This window comes from Empidonax traillii, unplaced genomic scaffold (assembly GCF_003031625.1).
Source record: "Empidonax traillii isolate 1590-97213 ecotype Southwest subspecies unplaced genomic scaffold, ASM303162v1 scaffold121:size1714817, whole genome shotgun sequence".
Taxonomy (NCBI): domain Eukaryota; kingdom Metazoa; phylum Chordata; class Aves; order Passeriformes; family Tyrannidae; genus Empidonax; species Empidonax traillii.
Genome location: NW_020955314.1, coordinates 431,518 through 456,239, shown reverse-complemented (window position 1 = coordinate 456,239; position 24,722 = coordinate 431,518). Strand labels below are relative to the sequence as shown.

At 39.9% G+C, this 24,722-nt stretch overlaps 1 protein-coding gene across 2 annotated transcripts in view; it reads left to right on the top strand.

The window, feature by feature from the left end:
* The first annotated feature begins 5,146 nt into the window (after window positions 1-5,146).
* Window positions 5,147-24,722, top strand: part of CBLB (Cbl proto-oncogene B) — a 128,007-nt gene continuing 108,431 nt past the window's right edge. The window contains exons 1-3 of one of the 2 annotated variants that reach the window (XM_027883242.1): window positions 5,147-5,282; window positions 6,196-6,354; window positions 16,526-16,776. In XM_027883242.1, coding sequence (XP_027739043.1) covers window positions 6,208-6,354; window positions 16,526-16,776 — 398 coding nt within the window. In that variant the 5' untranslated portion in view covers window positions 5,147-5,282; window positions 6,196-6,207. The remainder of the gene's footprint in view (window positions 5,283-6,195; window positions 6,355-16,525; window positions 16,777-24,722) is intronic. The other variant, XM_027883243.1, reaches the window with a different exon arrangement.

The window sequence follows — 24,722 nt, the reverse complement described above, 5'->3', positions numbered from 1 at the left end:
ATCAAGAAGCCAGTTGAAAGTAATTTCATTATTTTAAGCCCAACCAAAATTAAGATGAGACGTCCCCTATTACACTGTGTATGCACACGTGTTTATTCACATGCACACAAAATCCAACTATACCTGTGGGGTTACTACAGCCACAACAAGCCAGGCATACCACGAAATGTGGTGTTAGATCATTAAGATAGTCCTTAGTAGTTTTGGCCCACGTCAGCTGGTGTTCTCCTTAACAAATCCCAGGAAGGTTCAGGGTCAGCACAGGATGCAGGTGTTTTGGATGTGGGGTATAAGGGTGTGGTGAAGATGGTGCAATTTCGGTAAGAATGGTGGCCACCAGCCCTCTGCCAGCCTGCCTGGCCTCAGGGCCTGAGAACAGTGCCTGGCTCATTTTATTTACAGGTATTACAGACAGAGCTAAATTTAGCTCCTCTTTCCAAATCAAGGATGAAAAGAGGATTTAATTACTCAGCAGAGGGAACTAACGCAGCAACACTGTATTATCATCAGTTGTACTGCAACAGCCTGCTGGAGCAATTATGGATTTTTTACAGCGCATGGAAACTTTAAAAAGAAGTAGGTGCTTTTTTTTATTTCTTACAGTAGTTCAACAGCAAAGTGAGTTAAACTGTTACACTATTCACATTTCACGTGTGAAAATAATATTTTTTCATTTCTAGAAACTAGTAACAAAATCTTCTAAAAAGTAAGCTTGGCTACTTGATGACCATGAAAACCAGAAGCTAAGTAAATAGAGAAAACAGAGGTAGCCAAATTAACTAGATAATAATTGGACAACAAACTGCCACTGTTACTACCAATTTTCTCTTAGTAATTATGCACTAAAGCAGGAAAAGCATCTATTATTATAGCAACTTAAATTATCAGTTAGAGAATATTTAGTGCTACAGGTGATTGGTTTTGCTTTCTGTCTCTCAGTTTGCTACAATAAAAAAGATAAATACATTGCAATCTACATTAAAAGTTACCTATGACAGTGGCTTGCAGCTTAACAATCAGAGGTTTTTTTAGATCTGAAGAGCCTAGCATCCTTGAGGGCATTGTAAAATAATAACATGAAAGGATTTTCCATTTGCTCCACTTTAATATTCTTAGCAACTATTACAGGTGACTATGTAATAATTGGAAACAGGGGGGGAAGAGGGTATGCAAAAGATGTACATATCAAAAATGGGGCAGCAAAAATGTATTTAAGCAAATAGTCCTGGATCTTAGAGTTATCTGTTGTTACAATAGTTAGCTTTTCCTTTTTGTTGTTGTTGTTGTTAGGGTTGTGGAATGTGGGTTTCTTTCTTGTTGTTTTTGTTTGATTGTTTTGTTTGATGTGTTTACAGAACAGATAAAGGTAGGGCATCAAAATGCCAGCAGTTCTAGTGGCCCTTACAACTCTCAGCTTCCAAGCAAAGAGAGACCAGCTGCTTTCTGCGTGGGGATGGCAAATGCTGAGAAAAGGGTGACCTTATCAGAGCTCAGCCATTAAACCACTGCCTGACACTGCAGAATGCTACGCCCCCATGAACAGCTGCCTTTTCATCACGTATGTACACATGCAGTCAAAACACAAAGAAATTACTTTAAAAGTTTAAGTATGCTAGCAAGAAGTCACTTCCCATTCAATTCTTGAAATAGATGACAAGCTTTTACAAGGATTGCTACCATATCCCTTAACTCAGCACATTGTATACTATATTAACCTTATCTTATTTATGTTGCTATAAATAAAACCTACATCTGACCTCTTCATTGTTATGTTTCAGTGTATTTGGGCAAAAAGTCATACCACAGCAAAAAAAAAAAAAAAAAGACAAAAGCTCCCAAACCACATGCATTGACAGACTACAGAAAATCAATAATATTTTAATAGCTGGTGAACAAAGAAAACCAAACCAAAACATCCCTCTTGCTTCCAACTACTGTCAATTGCTCTTTGATGGAATTCATTCAAGAGAAGCAACATAAAGTTTCATTCATAAGGCTGTCTAACAACTCCAGAGAAATGAGAGTCACCAGGAAAGTAAAAAGAAAACTAAAACAAACAAAAACCAAAACAAAACCACAAACAACCCCCCCCCTACCAACCCAACCCAGTTAACAGATAGGAAAATTCTGCAATGGATGAATGTAACTATTATTTTAATTTTAATCTCTTGTATCTGTTTTCTTCCTACCACACAGCTGGGCTTTTCAAGAAGTCACGTGATCTTGCCTTTCACTAAAATGCTCAGATCTGAAATTCCTACCTTAACAAGGGACTTATAAGGTTCAAAACAAGGCTTCTTTTACACTGTCTTGCTTCCTTTATCATACCCTGACTCACAATCACCTTACCTCCACAACTACAGAATTTGACCAAATCCTGGATGACATCCTAATGATGTCACCATTACATGACTCTTTAGTACCTTAACTAGGCCGAGGATCAGTCTTATGTAACATGGAATTCTCAAAATCTGTTGCCTCAGATTTACCTTGTTTCCCTTCTGTAGTGTTTTCATACAGTGATTAAAACACAGATCCAAACTGTCATGTTCTCTAGTATAATAAGAAGTAAAATAAACAGTTGGAGAGCTTATGAGTAAACGAGATCTGTGGAGGCATTTAAATTGTACATACATAATTTTGGGGCCTTAATTAGACACCAAACTTACCTATGTGCCTTGCATACAGACCAAACAGTAAGACCCTCTTTCCCAGAGAATCTAAGTACCTGACCTTGGCTTCTGCTTTGAAATACCTTGTGGTCTCTCAGTGGACCTATTCATAAACAGACTAGCTTCTTAATTTAGGGTGTTAGAAAGCCTGAAGCTGGGCAGTAGGAATATCCTCACATGTTCTGCTGGACATCTATATTAGCTTACTGCTGCTGGCCTGCACCAAAATATTCCAGGTGGCCAGGGCCTTCGGCAACCACCCTTTACGCTAATGCACCCCACAGATCCAGTGGGCAAGCTAAGTCTTTATGTTCTCCACTGCTTAGAAGCACATGCCTTGAACTTCACACAGCAGCTGTTTGCTCCTCCTCTCTCAGCCTCACCTCTCAGCTGTCTTCTAAACAGCCCTGTCACCATATGTGCTTGAAACCACAAAAGCGATGCTGCATCTTCCAGTCCTTCCTCAGCACAGCACACAAAAGCCTGACCCATCTCTAACAACCTTGATACCGAAGATGTAGGTATCTCTTTCACCTGCTTCTCCCTACTGGCTTCTTTCCAACATGCACTCACATGACCCTCAGAGGACTGCAATTCCCAGAATATCTGTACTTACTGTACAGCACCAGCCATGAAAAAACACTGTCTGAAAACCACTCACTTTCCCCATCGAACTGGAGGACTTTTAATAACACAATACAGATGCAGAGGGATGCAGGGAACCGAGCTGCTCGCTCCTGCTGGCTCTGCACTCAGATGAACTGCAAGACAACATGACTCAGCCTCAGACAGCTACCAAGTACAACTCACAGATCACAGCTCTTGGCAGAGTGTGGAATATGAAGGGAATGACATAACAACAACGTAAACAAAACAATTGAGAAAAAGAACCGAAGATTTTACAAGATCAGAAAAAGCATCAGATCCTCTGCTTTATTCACAACCAGCCAAGAGATAGCAAAAGAGTGAGCAGTCACTACATCAACTTAATCTTATGAAAGCTGAGTTCGAAACAGAAAAGGGTCAGGGATACCTGCCAGAGAAGAATTTTAAACCAACATTTAAAACAACAAAGGGAAGAGAGCAGTTTACAGAGCGTACACAAAAATGAGAAGTTTCCAATCCACTTAAGGCAAGTAACTGTCAATTCATATCTTAAAGCTATAGGGGAACAAAGACCTTTTAGGAAGACATTGATGCAATTTTATTGTTGTGTGTGTGCCCAAGAAAGTAACATTTTAAATCAACAGGAAGACATCTGCACTATATGCCTATAAATTACAATATAAAGAAAAGGAACACCGAAATACTCTACAAGTTTTACTACTGTTTTTCATGACTCCTATTTTATTAAAAGTCAAAAATCAGAAAAATTAGGAAAGAAGGGGAATTCATTAAAAAAAAAAATCCTAACAAAGAAAACTACTATGGAAAACCTACTTGCTGAACCAAAATTTATAGCACTCCTTTAATACAATTGTCCTTAAAAAACAGCTTTGAAGTTTTTAAATGTTGCATTTGTGATTCCTGTTTTATATATATATATATATATATATATATATATATATATATATTTGAGTGGAAAACTTGCCCTGAAATAAAAGCTTAAGAGACTCATCAGTAGTGTTTCATTCTTCAGGGCAAGTGTTCATATCAAAATAAACATACCTGAAGGGGTGTTTTTAACTAGAAGGTGCTTACATACTCCCTCACCACCTTTGGGAGCTTCATGAGGGTCTCCAGCACATTTCCAGCATGGAAATCTCAGCACTTTATTAAGAGCAAACCTCCTTCCCTCTTAAAACAAAACAAACAAACAAACTCTCCAAACCCAAACAAAGACAGACAAACAAACAAACAAAAAACCCCAAAAAAACACACAAAAAAATCAAGGGAAGAACCCAGACAAACAGACGGTGAAGAAGTTCCTGTTCTCAGTGGCCACAAAAACCCCAGCAAACTCCCAGAAGGGAAAGCTCAAAGGCAGTAAGAATGACTATTGATTGTTAACACACACCGAGTGCTCCCGCAGGCAGGGGTCCCACGGCTTCCCCGGGGGATGGAGGGAGGGACACGCTGCCACAGCCCCTACAGACCCCATAGCCAGGGACAATGTCAGCGTGCCCGCCAAGGCAACCCCCACCCGGCATACCCCCTGCCCCTGGAGCGACCCCTCCCTAGCTCCGAACACCGGCTCTGACCCGCTTTCCCACCACTCCCACCCCTCCTTTCCTTCCCTCCCCATCCCGACACCGAACCCCTCTCTCCCCGTTGCCTCTCCGCCCCCTGCACAGCTTCGCACCCATTCGCTGGCGGACACGTCAATCAAGCGCAGCGTCCCCTGACGATTGGCTGTTTGGTGGTGGTACCTCCGTCCCGCGGGCAGAGGGCGGGGCTCCCTCGGTGGCCCCGCCGCGCAGGCGCGCCCGGAGTGTTGTGGCGGGGGTGGGCATGTTCCGAGCAGAGGAGCGGCCGCCAGCGCGCCGCGGGGAGGGGGCGGGAGCGGCACCGGCACAGGGAGCGGGGCCGCCGCCGAGCCAGCCGCACTTCCCAGGAGTGCGGGGAGACCACAGCCTGCCGGGGGCTGCGAGCGGTGCCGCAGACAGACCTGTGCGTGTGCATCTCTCTCTCTCTCCCTTTTTCTTTCTCTGTCTCTTTCTCTTGCATGTGTCTGTAGGACTCTACACACGCGCGCACGTTCCCACCCGCCCGCCAGGCGTGCTGGGCTGTGCTACGGGAGGGCGATGCGGGCGGCGGGGCATCAGCTCCGCACGGCTCCCTGCGGGGCGGCAGCAGCGGCGGCGGATCGGGGCAGAGTTCCTGGGGCGGCCGGCGGGGAGCCGGGACGGGACGGGGCGCGGGCGCGGGGCGGGATGCGCTCCGCTCTGCCTGCCTCCCGCGGCACCCGAGCCGCCGCCGCCGGAGGGAGCAGAGCCTCGTCCGGAGAGACGCTTGGCCGCTCCGGGCTGAGGACGGGGGAAGCGGCCGCCGCGGGGGCTGAGGAGCCTCCCTGCCCGCCCCGGGCTTTTCCCGGCGGCTCCCCTCGGCACACGGCCGTGCCGCGCCAGCCCGAGCCTCTGTGTGCGCCGGGAGCCAGGTCTGCGCTGCCAGCCGCTGCCCCCGCCTGCCCGTCGGGTTCCTGCCTGCCTGCTGCCCTCGCTGCCTGTCCACGTTCCCTCCTCCTCCTGCCCCCGCTGCGCCGCGGCCTCTTTTGTTGTGCGGGGCCGGGCATGGGCGCCCGGACCGGCGGGGGTGCGAAGCCGGGAGCGGGTGTGCTCCCCCCTCCCGTCCGCCCGTGCCGGTGTTGACGATAAATCCGGGATCGCTTCTGCCAATGTAAACCCGGGCCAGGTGGGTTTACGCTGTTTGTCGTGAAAAGTTAAGCTTGTTCCTAAACATGCCCTGATCTTGCCCTTTCCTGCCCGTGGAGAAGGAAGTGTTGCCTCGCAGGCTGCGACGGGTTCTGTGACAAGATGTTTTGAGAGCACCTTGTGAGTCTGTGTTTCTCTGTCGTTGTGGCCAGCTTGGCTCCCAGATGGCCAATTCCCTCAACGGCCGGAACCCGCGCAAGGGACGGATCCTGGGATTCATCGATGCCATTCAGGATGCTGTGGGCCCCCCCAAGCAGGCAGCTGCCGACCGGAGGACTGTGGAGAAGACCTGGAAGCTAATGGACAAAGTGGTGGGTGTCTCTGTGCATTCGTGTATACAGAATGAAGAATGGGGCTATTTAAATAGGTAAACATGGGCAAACAGCTCTTTCCTGCAGCTCTGAGTGCTGTGCTGTGTGTGCCTCGGGAAGTAAGGGGACTTATGTTTTAGGTTATTTAAGCACCATTTGTCTTTTTTTTTTTTTTTTTTTTTCTTTCCAGTGGCCTCTGGCTATGTTTTTTTTAATCTTGGTTTGTGGAGGGAAAACAAATGCGTGTGTTTGCCTTAGGCCATTGTTATTTTCAGATCCTTTAAAATGACTCAAACTTGAAGAGCTGTCCTAACCAAAAGCTGCTTAACTTAGACTTGTAGTCACATATTCAGTGTGTTTCGTGTTGGATCACACTGTTAGTCTGCAAACAAGACCTCCAAAGTATGAAACTTCAGTTAAGCTAATCGTCCTGTGAGACATGTTGGTGATGGCAACATAGATGTGTTTGTGCTTTTAGGAATGTGCGTGGGGACTGGGGGATGTCACCCTTGTCAGTTTAGTAAACAGATTAGTATGGCATGCCTAACTTTTTAAGTATGTGTTCTGCATTTTAATGACTTATAAATACTTATACTCTTAATTTTGAAACTATAGATACACTGTACTGAAACTTATTTCTCAGAAGTGAGGAGATAGACTGTAGTTTTTTAGCTCCTACAGCTCTCTGCACCATCCTGATGCATTTTGTTTAGTATTGTATGAAATGAGAGCTTGTATGATGGTAAATTATCTGGGAGAGTTCCTTACCAATGGTAGGAACAGTTTGATTATAACATGGATTGCTGTTCAGGCAGTGCAGGCACTTTGCTTTGTACATGGGTTGATACTTAAGAGCTTCCTCTTGGAACTGCTGAGCAGTGAGGATTACTACCTGTTGCCCTTGGGTCTGTATGGCAAGAGGGTTATGACTTTTTCACCCAGTGATTCTTTGTTTTAGCCTAACTGCTTGCTTTCCCAGTGGCTCTTGTAAAATATTTAACATTTCTTAAAGTTAGTAAGTAGTTATACTGATATGGTGGAGATTATTACATGTAATATGCCTTTGCAGGTGATTACTTCAAAGTATTTGTCTGAGTTCTTGTATGCTCTACTTTTTTGGTGCTTCAAGAATAGCATCTGTATTTCCACCTCATTTTCTGATGATGTTTGTAAACTTAAAATCCAGTCTTGATTGAAATAATTATTATCACAAAAACTTTGTTGATATTTTCCTGTCAATGATCATGATGCTGTTAAGAGAGAGAGTCTTGTAATAAGAAATGCAAATATGAATCCCTGAAAATAGGTGCTCTTCTTCAGTAGAAGGAAGTTTTCAGCTTGGAAACTAGGAAAACTGGTGTGTTGTTGAAACCACATGGGGAATGTATAGCTCTCATTTCCCCCTGTGTCAGGCCTTTTACAGATCTATATAGTGAGTTTGTACCCTGATTTGTTTGTATATTGTTTGTGTATTGTTTTTATGGGTTCACTGTTTGGATTTGTGGATTGCTTTCACTCATCCAATGTAGGATAACTGCATTTGTCATAGACCATTAGAACAACCAGTAAGGCCTGTTCAGTAGAAGTCACTGGAAAGGCTGGACATTGTGCTGTGCTTCCTTTTTCATTTTACTGAATAAGTGTCCTCAATTTGGATCTTTAATGTATCCTCTTTAAGCTGCCCTCGGTTAATCAAATTTTATTTCCAAATTGTATTAAAGTATGCCAGACAGGATGATGTCATAGTGTGAGAATGCTGTAGCTTACTGCTTGAGTTTTTAGTATTTGGTACTTATAGTGAAAGGATGTGTTTGAACAAATTTAATATGCTGGCAAACAAATTTAAATCTCTTAGCCTTGTGCGGCAGTAGATGCAGGAAGGTCATTTTTTCCTCTGCCTAGATCAAACCCAGGGATTAAAATCAGAAATAGAAACCTGCTCGATCAAATGTTGTTTCAAATCCCATTTCTGGAATGTGTCCTATGACTGATTTCTGTGGTGGGTCACTGATCAAACTAATACCTAGCCAAGGCAGTAGCTCTGTCAGGTCAGTGAGGTGCCACCATAGTAAGGCTGTGGCTTTGAGGCCTATATTGCTTGTTGTATTAACAGTCATTATTCTTGTTTGTTATTTAACTATAGTAGCTGTGATAACCATCTTTTTGCTGCAGTAAGGTAGCTAAAGTTTTCTCTCTTTTTAAAGGTGTTAGGGAAATGGAGAATGGAAACAAAGCAAAGCTTTTGTCTTGACCAAAGAATGAAAAAGGAGCAGCCTCAAAAACTAAGGGCAGAGCTCAATACTTTCTGTTTTACATTTCTTTCTTGCTTAAAATTGCCATTCTTTACTTTTCCTTCATTTCTTTCTATAACTCAAGTCTGGGAGTTGAGATTTTCTGTATGAATTATTCGTTTACAACAGTAAGGGATTAACCAATACTACAAATATTCCTACTGTGGAAGAGCTATACTATGAGGGTGGTTTTGTGGTGTATATAAAAGTTCTGGCTACCTAGACACCATGCAAACTTCTTTGTGTAGAATGGATTGTGTGTCATGGTTTCAGATTGTTTGGATTTCCCAGTCATGTCTGTTTTCCATGGCCTGATGCTTTAGGTTGGAATAGGCAGAAGGTTGCAGTTCTGCTTACATGTCTTCTCTTTAAACTTTTAATGTCAGTTTGAAAATAACCACAGGTTTGAAAAAGAGTTCTTTAGCAGGACAGAATGTTATAGTAGTGTTCCTGCTTAGAGCCTTGTTTGTGAAAGTTACTGTAAGCAATACACTTGCAGGAAATAAGAAAAGAACTGCTAGTAAGTAATCAGTGAATGTGGATTGTTATCTGTCTGTACATCTGATATCTACATTTTCCTTTTTATACTTCATCCACTGAGATCTGTACTTTTTGTGTTTATTTGGTATGTCTTTTCCAATGTGAATTTACAATACTAACTGCATTGCTAAAGGGGCAGCAACCATTAACATCAGTGTCCAGTTTCCCTGCTGCTTTTCTCATGGGTAAGCAGTAGCTTTACCATTAAGAAACAAAAATATTTTGTTTAATGCCTTTGCAATGCAAAGGATAATATTCCTTTTATGGTTTGGAAGGCTAGGCCTGCGTTCCAGTGCTAGCATTGTATAAGAAAGTTGACCATATATCTCTGGACTTGTAGCAAGCAAACTGATGTTTTTAAAGCTTGATGTCTATTTTAGAAAGTTCCTGTAAACAAAAAAAAATAAAAATAGTATTGTTAAACAAAGAACCGAAGTTTTCCTTTAAACTATGTGTAAATTATATGACGGTATTTTTTTCTGAGATTGTAAACCTTATGGTTTTTAAAACCTAGAGATTAGCCATGTATTGCTATTGAAGGATAATGGTTATGTTGAGACCACCTTTGGGAGAGAATGACTGTTATGTAAACATGGAAGTAGTTAGGTCAGTTTACTGCTTGGGCTGTTGAGAGTTGCCAGTACTATTTGTTCCCGCTTTACTACTGTGGGGGGTTCAAGCTGATAAAATTGTGACACATTCTGAACAGGATATTTAAAACAGGTATATTTCAGCAACTTTGAATCACTTTTCAGTACTCTTATGCACTGGGACTGAAAATAATTTATTTTTCTACTATGAAGATTAACAATATTGCCTAAACTATTTGGGCACTCTTCATGGCCTACCGAGTTGCTTAACTCTGACTGGATAAATGGGGATGGCAGTTTGATTTGCTATTAATTATTCAAGAGCAGATTAGAGTGCCTCTCCAAAGCTCATACTCTTGATTTAGTGAGTAAAAACTGTGTTACCTCTTCAACTTAGTATTGTGATCTTCTTTAAATTAACATCTCTCAGCATCTAAGTGAGCATAGGGAGCGAGGTAGTTGAAACTGTGTGTGCATTGGATATTCTTTGCAATGCTTTATGTAATTGTTACCTTACCCTGCAACCCTTCGATTCAGTTACATGTCATTGTTCCAAAGGATCTAGAAAAGGCAATCATCAACCACAACCATGCTATTCTTCACTGTATAATCTGGTCTGGTGACAGAACCTGAGAGAATGGTGTGAAGCTGTGTTGGGAGAGGTTTAGTTTGGATATTAGGAAAAGGTTCCTTTCCAGGTGCTCTGGAACAGCCTCCTTAGGGACAGCATCAAGTCTGCTGGAGTTCAGGAAGTGCTCGGACAGTGCTCTCGGGGCATATGGTAGGATTGTTGGGGCTCTCCTATGCAGGGCCAGGAGTTGGACTTGGCTAATGCTAGTGGGTCCCTTCCAACTCAGGATATTCTATGATTCTGTGGTCAAAGTTGGTAGGAAGTCTTATGTCCTGCATACGCTGCATGTGGAAAAAGAATAAGATACTGAACAGAACCGAAAGCTACTCTGTTTCTATGTGGAAGAAAGTAAAATCACTCTTCGGAGTTAATCGTCCTTACATGTCTGTAGCATCAGGATTGTTATTGCTTATACCTCCAGTATGGCAACTTAGAGCTTAGTTGTAGTGTGGTAAGTGTTGAACAAGCACTTACTGTATTCTCAGGCAAACAGACTGGTGATTGGGTCACCTCTACTTGTGTTCTGACGAGAGGGCTTCTTTCAGAAAGAAAAGCCATCTCTCTATCTTTCTGTGAAAAATAAAATGCGTTGCAGTCAAGGTAACTTCAGGCAGGAAGAAATCTATGTTCAGACTTCAACTATTTTCCTGGTTAGCCCCCCTGATTAATTTTTTCAGAGTTCATTGTTAGTAGCACTGTTTTGTGGTTTTCTGGAGAGTTGCAGAGCTGTTCTGTGGTGCATCTAAGTGTTTTTCGATTCTGTACAGAATGGCAGAAGACATTCAGTTGGGCAGTTTTGAAGTGTAGTTTTGGGAGTGTGTGAGCACTGATGCTCCAATTGTTCTAGTTCATTCTGAAAACGGTGTTTAAGCGGATGTCCTACTCATTAGATACTTTGTTTTAGCTGAGTTACTTTCCTTGTATTGTCTTTGACTAGCATTAGGTGTTTAAACAGATTGTGTTAAGGCTGCTATACTTTACTTGAACAAAAGTTCTTTTGTCAAACGAGTTCAGGGCTTTCAACTTTGTTTGCTGTAAAAAGTGAATAAAAAATAGTTTTCTGCAAGAAATTGTCTCTGTACAATAGGCCTCCATTACTCTCATCCTTGATGATGCTATGAAATAATGCCTTGTAATTTAAGTCAAATATATTCAAAAATGTTATGAGTAGTGGTATTTATTTTGGTTAATGGTGGGGGAAGAGAGGAGGGAAGAGGGGGTTGATTTTTTTTGTTTGTTTGTTTGTTTTTTTTGGTTTGTTTGTTTGTTCTGTGAAGGAACTTGAGTAACCTTGTTTGGAAGTTCCAGAGTTAACTGTTTCAAAATCAGTTTCTGGTAGATTAGGATAATGCCTCAGTTTTTCACAATCAGAATTGCACTCTCTTGTTTCTGTGATTCTGGATTATGTACTTGGATTTTCCCTGAGTGAGGTAGTGGAAGGATCTTAGTTTGTCTCAGTTTACCTCAATAAGGGAAACATTTCTTACCAACTTGGTGACTGACAGCTTTTAATTTTTTACACTGCTTGCTAAATATGTACATGCTTGCTTCCAGTCAAAACAATACAAGATTTACACAGTGATATGATTCATGTCCGCTTCTAAGGTGTTGGTGAGAGTGGCTTTGTAAAGTGCAATATAGAGGTCTTTATTTTTGGAGTGTTTTTTTGGTTGTTTGTTTTGTTTTGAGTTGTGTTTTCTTTTGAAGAAAGATCTTGGTAAATCTTTTGCGTCAGCAGGTGTTATTTCTTATTGCTTACTTTTAATTGTGAACTGCTGTGGTATGTGTCAGGACATCCTCATTCTGGAAACCATATGGTGTACCAGCCATCTCTTTACAAACTTAACTTCCTTTGAACTGAAACCTTGTGTACTCTGTAAAGTAAAGAAAGCCTTGTACTACTTCACTGGATCACTGACTTGAACTTAGTGTTAGCATTTTTTCCAACTAGGATGTTTAAGGCTAATTGAGGTTCAGAAGATTTTTTTGTATGACTTTCTTAAAAGCTTATTCTGAAATAGAAGGTTCTGGTAGTCTTGTAAACCATCTTGACCACAGGATTCTGTTTTGATGTGTATGTGACTGTAGGTAATATGACTGGACTTGAGGCTTTCTACAACTTTTGAAAGAGAAACTAATTTTTCCTTTTAACTGGATATTCTTTTTGTACAGTTGAATGGACTGACTGTTGAAAATTTAGCCAACAGCATAAGCAATTTGCTTTGTCTTGTTGTTTTTATATTTTAATGGTATTTCTAATGTATAAAACCACTTATGTTTTGCTTGTTGGTACATCTGGTCAAAAAGATAGACTTCAGGAAGATAATTAATTCTTTGTTCATGAGTTTTATGTTAGAATAAATATGTAATTCAAAATGTTTGCAGCTTTTTTTGTTTGCGGTCTGCTCTCATTGCTGAGTTTTTCCTCTGAATAAACGTCATCATCTTTCAGCTGTTTTTTTCCCTTGTGCTTGTTGCTTCATAAAGTTGTAAGGCCTAATCAATGATACAGATTTGTGTCACCTGTAGTTGGTTTTGTGAAGAGTGTCAGTCTGGTTTCAAGTTTTGAGTAAATCAGAAATTGCAGAGAACAGAAGTTCAAAGGGAAAACATCTATGCTTTTCATAAAGGTTTTCACTTCTGTGTTTGAGATTCCAGTTCTTCTTACTCTTCTACAAAAGAAAAAGAAATTCATGTATGTCTTTGCATGGATGACTTTTCGGGTCTGTCTGCACATGCAAAATTCTTTGCCTGATGTCTGAAATCTCCTTAAAGAATTCTGTCAGCTTAACTTCAGTGTAACTAGAAGAAAATGTTTAATCTCCTTCAGTAAGTCTCTCTTGTTAGCTCCTTCCTTGATATTCTGAGGTGACACCATCATCTTGCCTTCACTTGTGCGACTCCTTTACTTGAACTGCTCTTTTAGAAGTTGTGTCTGAATCTTTCAGGTCAATCCATTCACCTAAATCTCTCATTCTATCCAGGCTCTGCTATTCTCTGTATAAGTTCAGCTTTACTTTTCTGACCTGGAAAGAATGCCATCATATCCAGCCTTTATTATTTGTGAATGCTGCTTTAGGCATCTCCTAAACCATGGCTGGGGCCCTGTTGTCCCTTTATTTATCCTGATGACCTTACCTTTATTGCATGAAATGTAAACAAGTTACTTTCACTTTCAAAGTTTGTGCAGTTATGGATTGCAGTTCCAGGCATTATTACCTGGTCAAGAGATGATCAGGTATCTTTATCCTTTACTCTTTTTTGCTTCCTTCCATCTTCTTCCTCAACTGAGGAGTTCTTTTATGAGCCACAAAATTATTTGAGACCTTGCTGTGAAATGTTGCTGTTTACATCTAGAAATACCAAACTGCTAGTGTTCAGTCCCTGAGCTACCCTCTAGCATGTTCAACAGTGTTATGCTTATATATTGATATTTGCTTGCTTCCCCTGGCTGTTATTTTTTTCCTACTGAGATTGTAAATTTCTCTGTTATAAGGACTGTTCTACAACACATCAGAAGGCTTCCTGATGCGTTACTTGGTCTAGTTGCTAAAAGAATAATAGAAAGTGCTAAAAAGACAATGGATCAGTGAAATGAGGGAACCTATTGCAAATATCTTGTCTTAAGTACTGTTTTGGATAAAATGCAGTTCCAATGGTGCTGGGCTTCTTTTTAAAAACTTGTTAGTGCTTGACTTTTGTCCACTCTTCTATCTCCACTTTTCTAACTACGACCCCAGTTACGTAAATCTGCTTGCCTAGTTGTGTTTTTATGTGCATGTTTCAGAGGGTGAAAACCTATGATGTGTTTACTTTGCTGTTTGTGGTGCCTGAAGGTCTGCTAGTGACAATAGTCTGAAGGCGGTAAATTTGTTAATGGTTAGATCTAGAAACTGCAAGAGGGATCAACAATAGTGATAAAGCTTTGAGTTTAGAGAGATGAGTGTTACAGAATACAAGTTTGTTCCCCCTCTCCCAGAATTGCTCAAGACTGCACTTTTTTGACGTTGATACATTAGTAGGAATAGGAATCTAGTTTCAGCAGTATTAAGATGTTTTTACAACCTCGTTAGTTACCTCAAAAGAATGTCAAAGTCACTAATATATAATGTGGCAATCTCCAAGTGATGCCTATAAAACTTTTATACCACATGGACTTAATTTTTTCATAAGTATTTGCATATGTACAGCTGCACGCACATGTTTAGAATGTGTCCCTCCGCAATGTTCTAGCTGATCCTGGACAGCTCAGTGCAATACCACTCAAAAACTACCTGTTAGGTTTGCTCTCTCTTGCTTTCTAGAACAGAACATTACAGAACAAACTATAAGAGAATTTGGGTAGCCAGTAGACAATTCTAACCTTGTAGTTGTTCAGGAAATAAAAAGAGTACCTTTCTCTTCCAGAAACAATGCTAGTAGAGACTAGATTCAAATAAAGGTGTTCAATTAATCAAAGTTTATTCGTTAAGATAGATAATAATTAATATTTGTGCCAGTTAGGAATATGAAGACTCCAAGTCCATTAAGGTGATCTTGTATTTGGTTTGCGTGGCAGAGTTTTAGTAGCAGAGGGACAGTGCAGTGGCTTTGGTGAGAAGCTGCCAGAAAGAAGCTTCCCCCATGTCTGATAAAGCCAATGCCAGACCTGCTGCTGACCAAGGCCAAGCCCATCAGTGATGGTGGTGGAGCCTGTGGGATGAGGTGTTTAAGAAGGTTGGGAAAAAAGTTCCTGTGCAGAAGTCAGTTGCAACCAGGGAAGAGAGCAATGAGAGTATGTGAGAGAAATGGGTCTGGAATCACCAAGGTCAGTGCAGGAGGAGGGGGAGGAGGTGCACCAGGTGCCGGAACAGAGATTCCCCTGCAGCCCTTGGTGCAGACCATGGTGAGGCAGCTGTGCCGTGCAGCCCATGGAGGTCCACAGTGGAGCAGAGATCCACCTGCAGCTTGTGGAGGACTTCATGATAGAGCAGGCTGATGCTCGAAGGAGGCTGTGACACTACGGGAAACCCATGCTGGAGCAGGCCCCTGGCAGGACTGTGGAGAGAGAAGCCTGTGCTAGAGCAGGTTTGCTGGCAGGACTTGTGACCCAGCAGGGGATGCATGCTGGAGCAGCCTGTTCCTGAAGGACAGTAAGCTGTGGAAGGGACCTGCACTGTAGCAGTTCATGAAGAACTGCAACTTGAAGGAAGGACTCATGTTGGAGAAGTTTGTGGAGGACTGTCTCTCCTGTGGAAGGGGCCCCATGGTGGAGCAGGGGAAGAGTGTGAGGGGTCTTACCACTGAGGAGAAAGGAGTGGCAAAGACAATGTGTGATGAATTGACCACAACCCCTCAGTCATTGTCCCCATGTGTCACTGGGGGGGAGGAGGTAGAGAGGATAAAATTAAGCCCAGGAGGAAGGGAGTTGCTACCCTAATCTGATTTGATTGGTAATAAAATTAAGTTCCCTAAGTTGAGTCTATTTTGCCTATGACAGTAACTGGTGAGGTGTCTCTCCCTGCCCTCATCTTGACCTGTGAACCTTTCATGATATTTTCTCTCCCCTGTTACACTGAGGAAGGGGCACCTGGCATACAGCCAAGATCAAATCACCAAACTTCTATTACAACCAGGAGCTGGAAAAGAATGAGTTTAATTTCCTGTAGGTTCTAAGAAGTTGTATTGTTGGATAAAGAAAAGAGAGAGACAGCAGAAGACAAAGTAATTTATAATGTCAGTTCTTGGTAGATGTTTACACATCCATAGGTAAGTTAACTTGCAGCAAACAGATCTCTAATCAAAGTACTGCTCTTGGCATTAGTTGCATACTGTGTTTTAATAATATACTCCTTAGCGTATATTAGGCAGGCAAAGACATTCTTACTTTAAGGGAAAAACCCCAATCTTTGTAGGTAAACTTGTTTGCTTTTTATACATGTGACAAGATTAGGTCAAATTTTGCCTCTTTTGACATTAGAGTCTATGTTGGGATTTCACAGAATATAAATGAAGTAGGATTTACTTCTTTGTGCCTGGAGATTAGAGAAGTATGTTGTACCTATAAATTTGAAGATGTCAGATCAGTTTTTGTCCCAACATATTTCTTGTCTTTTACATTCTCTTGTTTTTGCTTATAGGTAAGATTGTGCCAAAACCCAAAGCTTCAACTCAAAAACAGCCCACCTTACATACTTGACATTCTACCTGACACTTACCAACATTTGCGACTTATACTGAGCAAATATGATGACAACCAGAAACTTGCACAACTCAGTGAGAACGAATATTTTAAAATCTACATTGACAGTCTTATGAAAAAATCAAAACGGGCTATAAGACTCTTCAAAGAAGGAAAGGAAAGAATGTATGAGGAGCAGTCACAGGATAGGTAAGTGAAATATTTAAATATGAAGTAGATTATCGAGTCTGTCTGCATTCTTAACGCTGTTGTCTGCAGCCATTGTGTTTTGGCATTTTTAATTATTTAAAGAGCAGAAACATTTGTTGCTTGGATTCATTGACCCTGCAGGTCAATCAGGAATTGGCTGGATTTATTCCACTGTATGCTCTTATCTGTCACTTTGTGACCTTTAAAACCAAGGGCATTTCCTTCATAAAACATTCATTTAAGCGTAATTACTAATTCACGGGGCTTTACAGTATGTAGTTTTTCCTGTGTTAGAGAGAGTGACTTAACTTGGCTTGAGCTTGACCTCCCTACCCCAGTTCTTAAAACTGTGGAAGCCATGATGGATATTGACTTAGAGCTTTCACAAGTGATGGAATGAAACAAAACAATATTCACGTTTTTCAGGTATTATGTGGTGTTAGCATAAGGTGATGATAATGTTAGTTTGGTGCTGAGAAGTTGTATCATAAACCTAGTGGATTCCTGATTTACAGTGGTTCAGTTTTAATAAAAGGAATCAATGTCTGCTTTATCTGTACTCTCGCTGGTAACTGAAGGAGTTTTTAGTATTTGATGTCATTACCTAATATTTTAAAAGTAGTATTTCAGGAAATTCTTTGCAAAATCTACCATCTTATTTTGTGAAGAAGGGAACACAACAGTGTTGTGGCCATTAGTCTTTGCCATGTGTGGTACAACTTTAAATCTATTCAAGTAAGAGAGCTGATGTTCTTTTCTCTTTTTAAAGGAGATAGGGAGGAGTGGGAAACAAAGTGAATGGAGGGTTGAATCCCTGCCCTTCTGTCTGCACCTGAGCTCTGAGGCAGGCCTGGTTGCAGTAGAGTTTTACAGCTGGTGAAAGTGTTGGTAGAAGCAGTGAAATGTCTACATTCTTGTAAATGTCACTGCTGTTATGTTTGATTTATACATATGTTCCTTCCAGATCTTTAGCAATGATTATAGCTGTTCAGTATACTGTGGTAGTCTCCTGTGCTTGTTAGGGTGTCTGAAGTTTGCTTAACGTCTAAGGAATTTTTTTTCTTTTAAGTAAGTAAAGACTGTCCAATTGGGAATATATGTAGAGAAAATGCTCCAAGAGGAGAAAAATACACTGTGTTTGAGCTATTTTAGTGACAAGTACAGATTTTGATGGATGTTTTTGGTATTTGAATTCCTAAGTATGTTTTCACTGTAGATGCTTTCTTACCAGGACCCCTGGAAGAACTGTTCAGCACGGAGCCTGTTGCTTCTTTTTAAAGTATCCCAATTGTTATATGTACGGAAATCACTGTGTTGCAAAGGAAATAAGAATTTTCTGTGGTGAGGGAAATTTGACATAAGTGGTTGCATTATATAAACAGATTCTATTTTGATTTACCTGTGTTGGATGAAACCCCCATCTACTTATGGTTTTGCTTACATTTAGCAATAAATTAAAGCCAGTTTCAGTGTCACTTTTTCAGAATATCTGCTGTTACTGCTTGAATGACAGTGCGGAGCTTGTCTTACTAATTGTGTTTGATTGTTGGAGTTACTTTCTTCTTTCCAGTTACCCACTTCATTTTCCTGCATTAGGGTAACAGTGGTGATATAAGGATGTCTTTTGTGAAGCAGACAGTTTTTGAGGAGGCTACAAGTTGACATATTTACTCTCTTTTTATTTGAGTTGTTCTTGTGACATGATTGGAGAGGAGGGATTTTAAAGCAAATCATACTAATGAAGTGCACTGAATCACAATATCTACTTCAGGCTCTCTAAATTTGTATTTCAGAAGGTGACAAATGTGTTATTTTGACTAACTGATGGAGTTTGAAGCTTGAGGAGAGGAGGGCAATAGAAATATTTTTCCTGTGTTCAGATTTTTAGCTATGTTTCCTATACAATCTGCATTCTGGATGTATGTCAGAATGCTTAAACAAAAAATTGTAACCATTATTTGAGCAGCTCATGCCATTCCAAGTTACAGTCTACATCTTTAAGATTTCAGTTCACCCTCTTTCATCTACTGGTGATGTTTAATCTGTATGTGTGTCCTAGTTTAAAGTTGACTGAAGGTGTATTTGTTTGCTGAACCCTATGATTGGGTATCTAAGCAAAATGCAAAGCAGCGCTTCAACATACTTAATCATGCTAGTTCTTGGTAACTTAGTAAAAGAAGTCATTAATGTTTTTAGCTTCTTTGCTTCCAAATATGCCAGCATTAACCTAAATAGATTATTTGTTAGCATTATAATCCAATCATAGGAATGATCATTTAAAGATATGTTTTTGAAGATGCTTCTAAAATGAACATCAAATTGAAGTAGTTCAGTTGGTAGCAGAAATGTTGGGAAGTAGTTTTAAAAATAGTCCAGGCAGATGTTGACACCTGGACAATTTGTGGTTTTTAGTCTTATATTTCTGTTTTGGTTTCTGGATAGAAGGGCATCATGGAAAAGAGAAACTGGCTGTGTTTGGCACCATTCTTTATATATATTTGGTATAATTTTAACCTATTAGCATTATTAAATAATATTTTTGCTTCTATAGTGATGGTACCTTTAGGAACCAGTGCATATATACATGTGATTTTATTTGTCTGATGACACCAGAGTTACTCTATTGTGAATAATTTGTCATAAATTTTAGTTCTCAAAGATCCTGTGGATGAAACAAGATTGTGGCAGTCAGATTATGTACAAATAATTATATGGAAGAGTTTACGCTGTGTAAGTGCTGCTTCTCTGCCTCATTTCCATATCAAATACACGTCTAAGAGTAGTTGGTGCTGTTGTTCTGTACTCTACTTCTTAAGCAGAGAAAGTAGGATTTGCAGGTTTGTTTATTGTGTTTGAACAGCATCTGTCTTCTGGCTATGATGTCTACTACGAAATTATGTCCTCTCAGTCCTCTTGCTTAATGAAGTAAGAGATGATGGTTCAGTAAGTTCTGTAAACTGTACTAGATAAAGACTGCACAGAAGTTTCCCTATGAACAAGTAATTTTATGATCTTTTTGTCTCAGATTTTACTTTCTAAAAGGTTATTAACACAACTTTATTAAAACTACTGGTTCAGGTACGTCTAAAAAGGCTTTCTGTGTCTTCAAGGGTTTTGCTTTTTGTGGTTCTCTTTGTTTATTGGGAAGTAAACTAAATCTGGAAAACATCTTTTCTGTGAAGTCCAAACTTCCTTTCTTCTTGCTGCATTCCAGAATTATGCATCCAGAAAAAGTAAAAACTTTGTAGAACGGCAGTTTTTCAGATAAATGTGTTAGACAGGTGTAGAAATCAAGCACGTAAGTTACAATAATGAGACTAGAGGAGGAATAAAGTGGCAGTGGGGAGATTACATTTAGATTCATTCAAGATGTTGGACATGGTCTTCAGGGCTAACACAAGTGCTCCTTAGTAATGGAGACAAGTGGGAGGTTTCCTGTGCTTACCTGTAAATCATGTCCTTGGAAGAATACACCTTTTGATGGAATTTATTCATTGACTGTATTAATGTTGCACGTCTTCTGCTGTATGCTCTTTATTTGAGGAGAGGTGGAAAAGTATAAAACCAGGGTGTATAATTATATTTAACAATATCTTTAATGCTCCTGGGTTTGACCAAAGAAAGTTGACTGTTTTGAAGTGGCATTCCAGAAGTGGAAGGTAAAAAGAAAGAAGGATATTTCTTAAGTGGTGGGTGGTACATGTATGAAGGTGGCAAGAGGAGAAGAGCTGAGATGGTTTGGGGGCTGGTGTAGAAAAAGATGTGCCTGTAGGGAAAATCAAGAGTCAAAGCAGTCCTTCAAGGTGATCACAAAACCACTCCTGTTTCTGTACAGAAAGTCTTACTAAATTCTCTTGTGCATCTGGCAATTTGGTGTCATGATTCAAATTGCATACTTCTAAATCGTACATCTTGTTTAGGTGTTTAATTGGTGCAGAATTCTTATACTCTCTTAAAGCTTCTGAGGAAGTCTTATCTACAGTTTAGGCAATAGATCAGGTTCTCCTTTGTTGCTGTTCATGGTGGTTAATGGGTTTATAGAGTATTCCATTTCTCTTCCTTAAGTCTGCATTGACATATGAGGTTAGTTAAGGTTCTTGAATCAAGTCCACCAAATTACACAGCGTTCTTGGTAGAGACCTTTTTACTGCAGAAATTTCTGGTGTGTTCCCTCCTTATCCTGAAAATACAGACTTAATAGATAAGAAGTTAAAACAGTTTGCATCAGGATGGGTGTCAGGTATTCCAGCTGTAATGCAGTAACAGCCATTTGTGTACTTCTGTCCTATAATAAGTGTAAGGTAGCTTCCCCTACTTCTTTGAATTACCTCAGCTTGTACCACAACCTTACTGTTTTATTTGTAGGAATTTAGGAAGTTTATAACTTAGCTAGCCTCACAAGTTGTTTGTGTCTCCACGCAGAGGAGGTTTTGTTGATTGAAAGAAGGATCAGGAAGAGTAAAGTTTTGATTCAGGATGGTTTTATTTGGACAAGTTAAGATTGTTTTGTCTGATGGTTTTCTTGTTTGACAAATAGAATGTACAGATTCACAGAAGGATGTTAGTGGCTCTTTTCAGAGAGCCAGTTTTGGCTATTGGTTGACATCACACAGGTAACTTGGTAATTGTCAAATGAAGTAAAAGTTAAGGGCTTCTTGAAATGCTGTGATCTGTTTCATTTTCCTAGCATATTATGTAGCTTTTGGTCTTCAGTAAGTTCGGAGCTGAACAGTTAGGCTATACATACCATCCATCTGTTGCTTGACATGATATGTAAACCCCTCTACTTAAACTGTCTCAACACATTTTAGAGATAAAATATATTGACTCTTTATTCTTCCTAAAGCTAAGGGAAAGAAATCTAGTTTTTTCCCCTGCTGTATTTATCTACCTGTATTTTTAGATGATTCCTTCAATAGATTTTTAGGAAAGGAAGTTGCATTAATCTGCTTGAAAGTCTTCTGGCGTGTTGACTTAGTGTTTAAATTCCTGTGCTGTCCATAGGAAAAAGAGGACACTTCTCTTTTAATGTACAACCTATATTAAGGTAATAGGGAATGGAACTTGGCTACAATAAATAGCCTCTTCTGAGGAAAAGAGAGTAGATGACTGATGAGGTGGCGTTGCATGGGAAGAGGAAATGCAATGAAGTTTTTTTTTAAGCTTTTATGTTATGGTGAGAATTTCTACCCTCCTTTCCCCTTTTTGTTCCTTAGATGTGATATAAAACCAGATGTGAGCCAAACAGCTTTAATAAGCCCCTTGGTGTACCTGACCCACATGAGTGATTGAGCTTCAGTGCAGATTTGGTGAAGCACAAGCCATTTGCTATTTTTGGTTCTAGTCTAAATTAGACAAGGAATGTCACACAAACACACTTTTCAAACAAAGGGACTCTTTTTGCAGAGGGCAGGTGAGAATGCGTGGAGCTTACAAATGGTAAGGCGGTATTATGACAGCTTGTTCTCAACATAAATGCAAACAGCCTGTGTGACTGCAGTAGTTCTAAGGCAATATTTAAATTTTTAGATCTTCAGTGCTTGGGAGAGGGTGTTCCTAAATGAGAACAAAGGAAGTAATAGTACCAGAGTTACTTAAAGGCAACAATTTATTCAGATTGCAGAGGAAGACAAGGATTTTAAAACCACAAAAGATCCTAATGAAAAAGTAATGGCTTGTAAATTCTTCTAATTGATTTAGATCCTTCATCTGTATCTAGTTGTGTAGAGGAGAGATATGTGCACTTTGTCTTTTACTTTTTACTGTTGTAAAATCAGACAGCATTTTCTTTGTTAGTGCAAGGTCTCTTTCAAACATCATCTTACAAATAATGTGGCTTTGACAGTCACATTTCAGAGTTCAGCTGCTTGTGAGGAGATATACACAGTCTGAGATCTTCCTTGTTGCCCTTTTTATAACCATTTATACCTGTGAAAAGTGTACATGATAATGTTGCCAAATTTTAAGGTGCCACAGGATTTATACCCACTTTGTGCATGTGTGAAAGGTCTCAAGAAGCACAAAGTTAGGGGAATCAGTCCTGCAGGCTTTCCATGTGTTATATATTAACTTCCTTTATGATAAACCTAATGACAGTGCCACTAACAAGGATTATACAGTAGGACTGATGCAATGTCTATACGGGCATGGTTTTCTACAGGATTTCATTTCATGTAAAATGAGCTGGGGAAAATAGATGGTTTTCTAAAAAATATAGTGCTCTTGGTCAGAGGGGCCTGGAAACACTCCAGTGCATTTGGCAGCGAGGATAGTAGTACCGTTTCTGCTCTGTAACAGCTTTTTTCACATCCCTTCACTAATACTTGTCTGCATGGTCTCTGTAGGGAACAGCTGTGCATGTGGAGGCTGGCCATGGTCACCAGCTATAAATAGAGCCATGTCCTTAGGTGTGATAAAGCCCAGCTGATCACATCAAGATAGCAACTTCACGAACTTTTTGAAGAAGAGACAACACTGACTCCTGAATGTACCATGAGGAAAGGTCCTGTAATGGACCTGAATGGATCTTTCATGATTCACTTTTGAATGCGCGGCTGATTCTTAGAAAATTTGCTCTCTGCTTCTCTGTCAGAAGTATTCTATATTCAGTGATAAGGTGTTTGTTTTAGAATGTTTTCAACACTAGCCTGTGGGATGGAAGGTACTTACCATGCAAGAAAAAATGCAGAGAAACTTTTAAAAGAAAGTATACGTTTTTTTATGAAATGTATTCCTAAATATATAAGCACATCTAATTTTATTTTCAGTGTATAAAAATAAATTATTTCCTTTCCCTAATCTTCTGTGGCATTGTTTTCCATTAAAAATTAGAGACATGAAAGACTAAAAGTCTGCTTTTATGCTATAAAGAATGAAAAGGAAGTTGGGAATAATCACTTTCAAGTGGTACGCTTGCTGTTTAGTCAATAGAAGCTCTTTGAAAGTAAAGTAAAACCAGTTTATAAAAACAGACATGCTGTAATGGTAATTCTTTTATCCAAAGAATGCTTGATGAAAAATCAGCCTAGAAGACATGCTCCCTGTGCATCAAAACCTAGTAAAGACTGTTTCACTACCCTGTACGGAGTAAGAAATAACCTTAATCTGAAAAAAGGTGAAGGTATATGTTATGATTAACACAGCTGAAGCTTGAGTTCAAAACAATAGAGACAGTGAGATATTGATGGAGAGGACAATGAATGGAACTGTCCTGTTCCATTGATCAAAGTCTGCTGTACTAGAGAGTACTTTGATAGTTTCATGGAACTTTTAAAATACTTTGGGATCATTTGACATAATTTTTCTTCCTATTCTGTTCCTATGCTGTTCTTTGCTTCACTATTAATAATGTGAATTTGAGTCATACTAAAAATTACAAAGTTAATATAATTAGTAAGTCTTTTTATCAGCGGCTGCACATTCTTAGGTTAACTTTGTCTTTACAGATTCTGCAATAATACTTTGCATACTCTGGAATGAGGCAAAACTTTAATATGGTTAATTGATATTGGAGGAACAAGGACTTGTAGTTAATGATGTAGGTTTGTGTTGTCTCCATGAAACAGTTTTGCTACTTGTAAGATTGTTGGCATATTTCATTCTTTTATATTGAACAATTCCAGATGATTTAACGGCACGTTCTCTTTAGAGCCACTTTAGGCGTATCATTTGCTTGATTTGAAAGAAAATACAATATTTACACAAAAGACTGTGCAATGAATGCAACTATTAAAAAAATCCAAATAAACAGAACAAGTAGTACACAAGAAGGTACCAAGAGTAAACTGTGTCTGAAAAGAAGCACTCTTTTTTTTTTTTTAACACAAAGCACAAATGGAAAAAAAAGTCAGTAAGTGAACTTAATATGAGAGATAGAACTCCCTGAGCAAGCAGCCCAATGACTGTCATCAGTGTCTGTGTAGTTGACTAATACATTTTGAATCTTT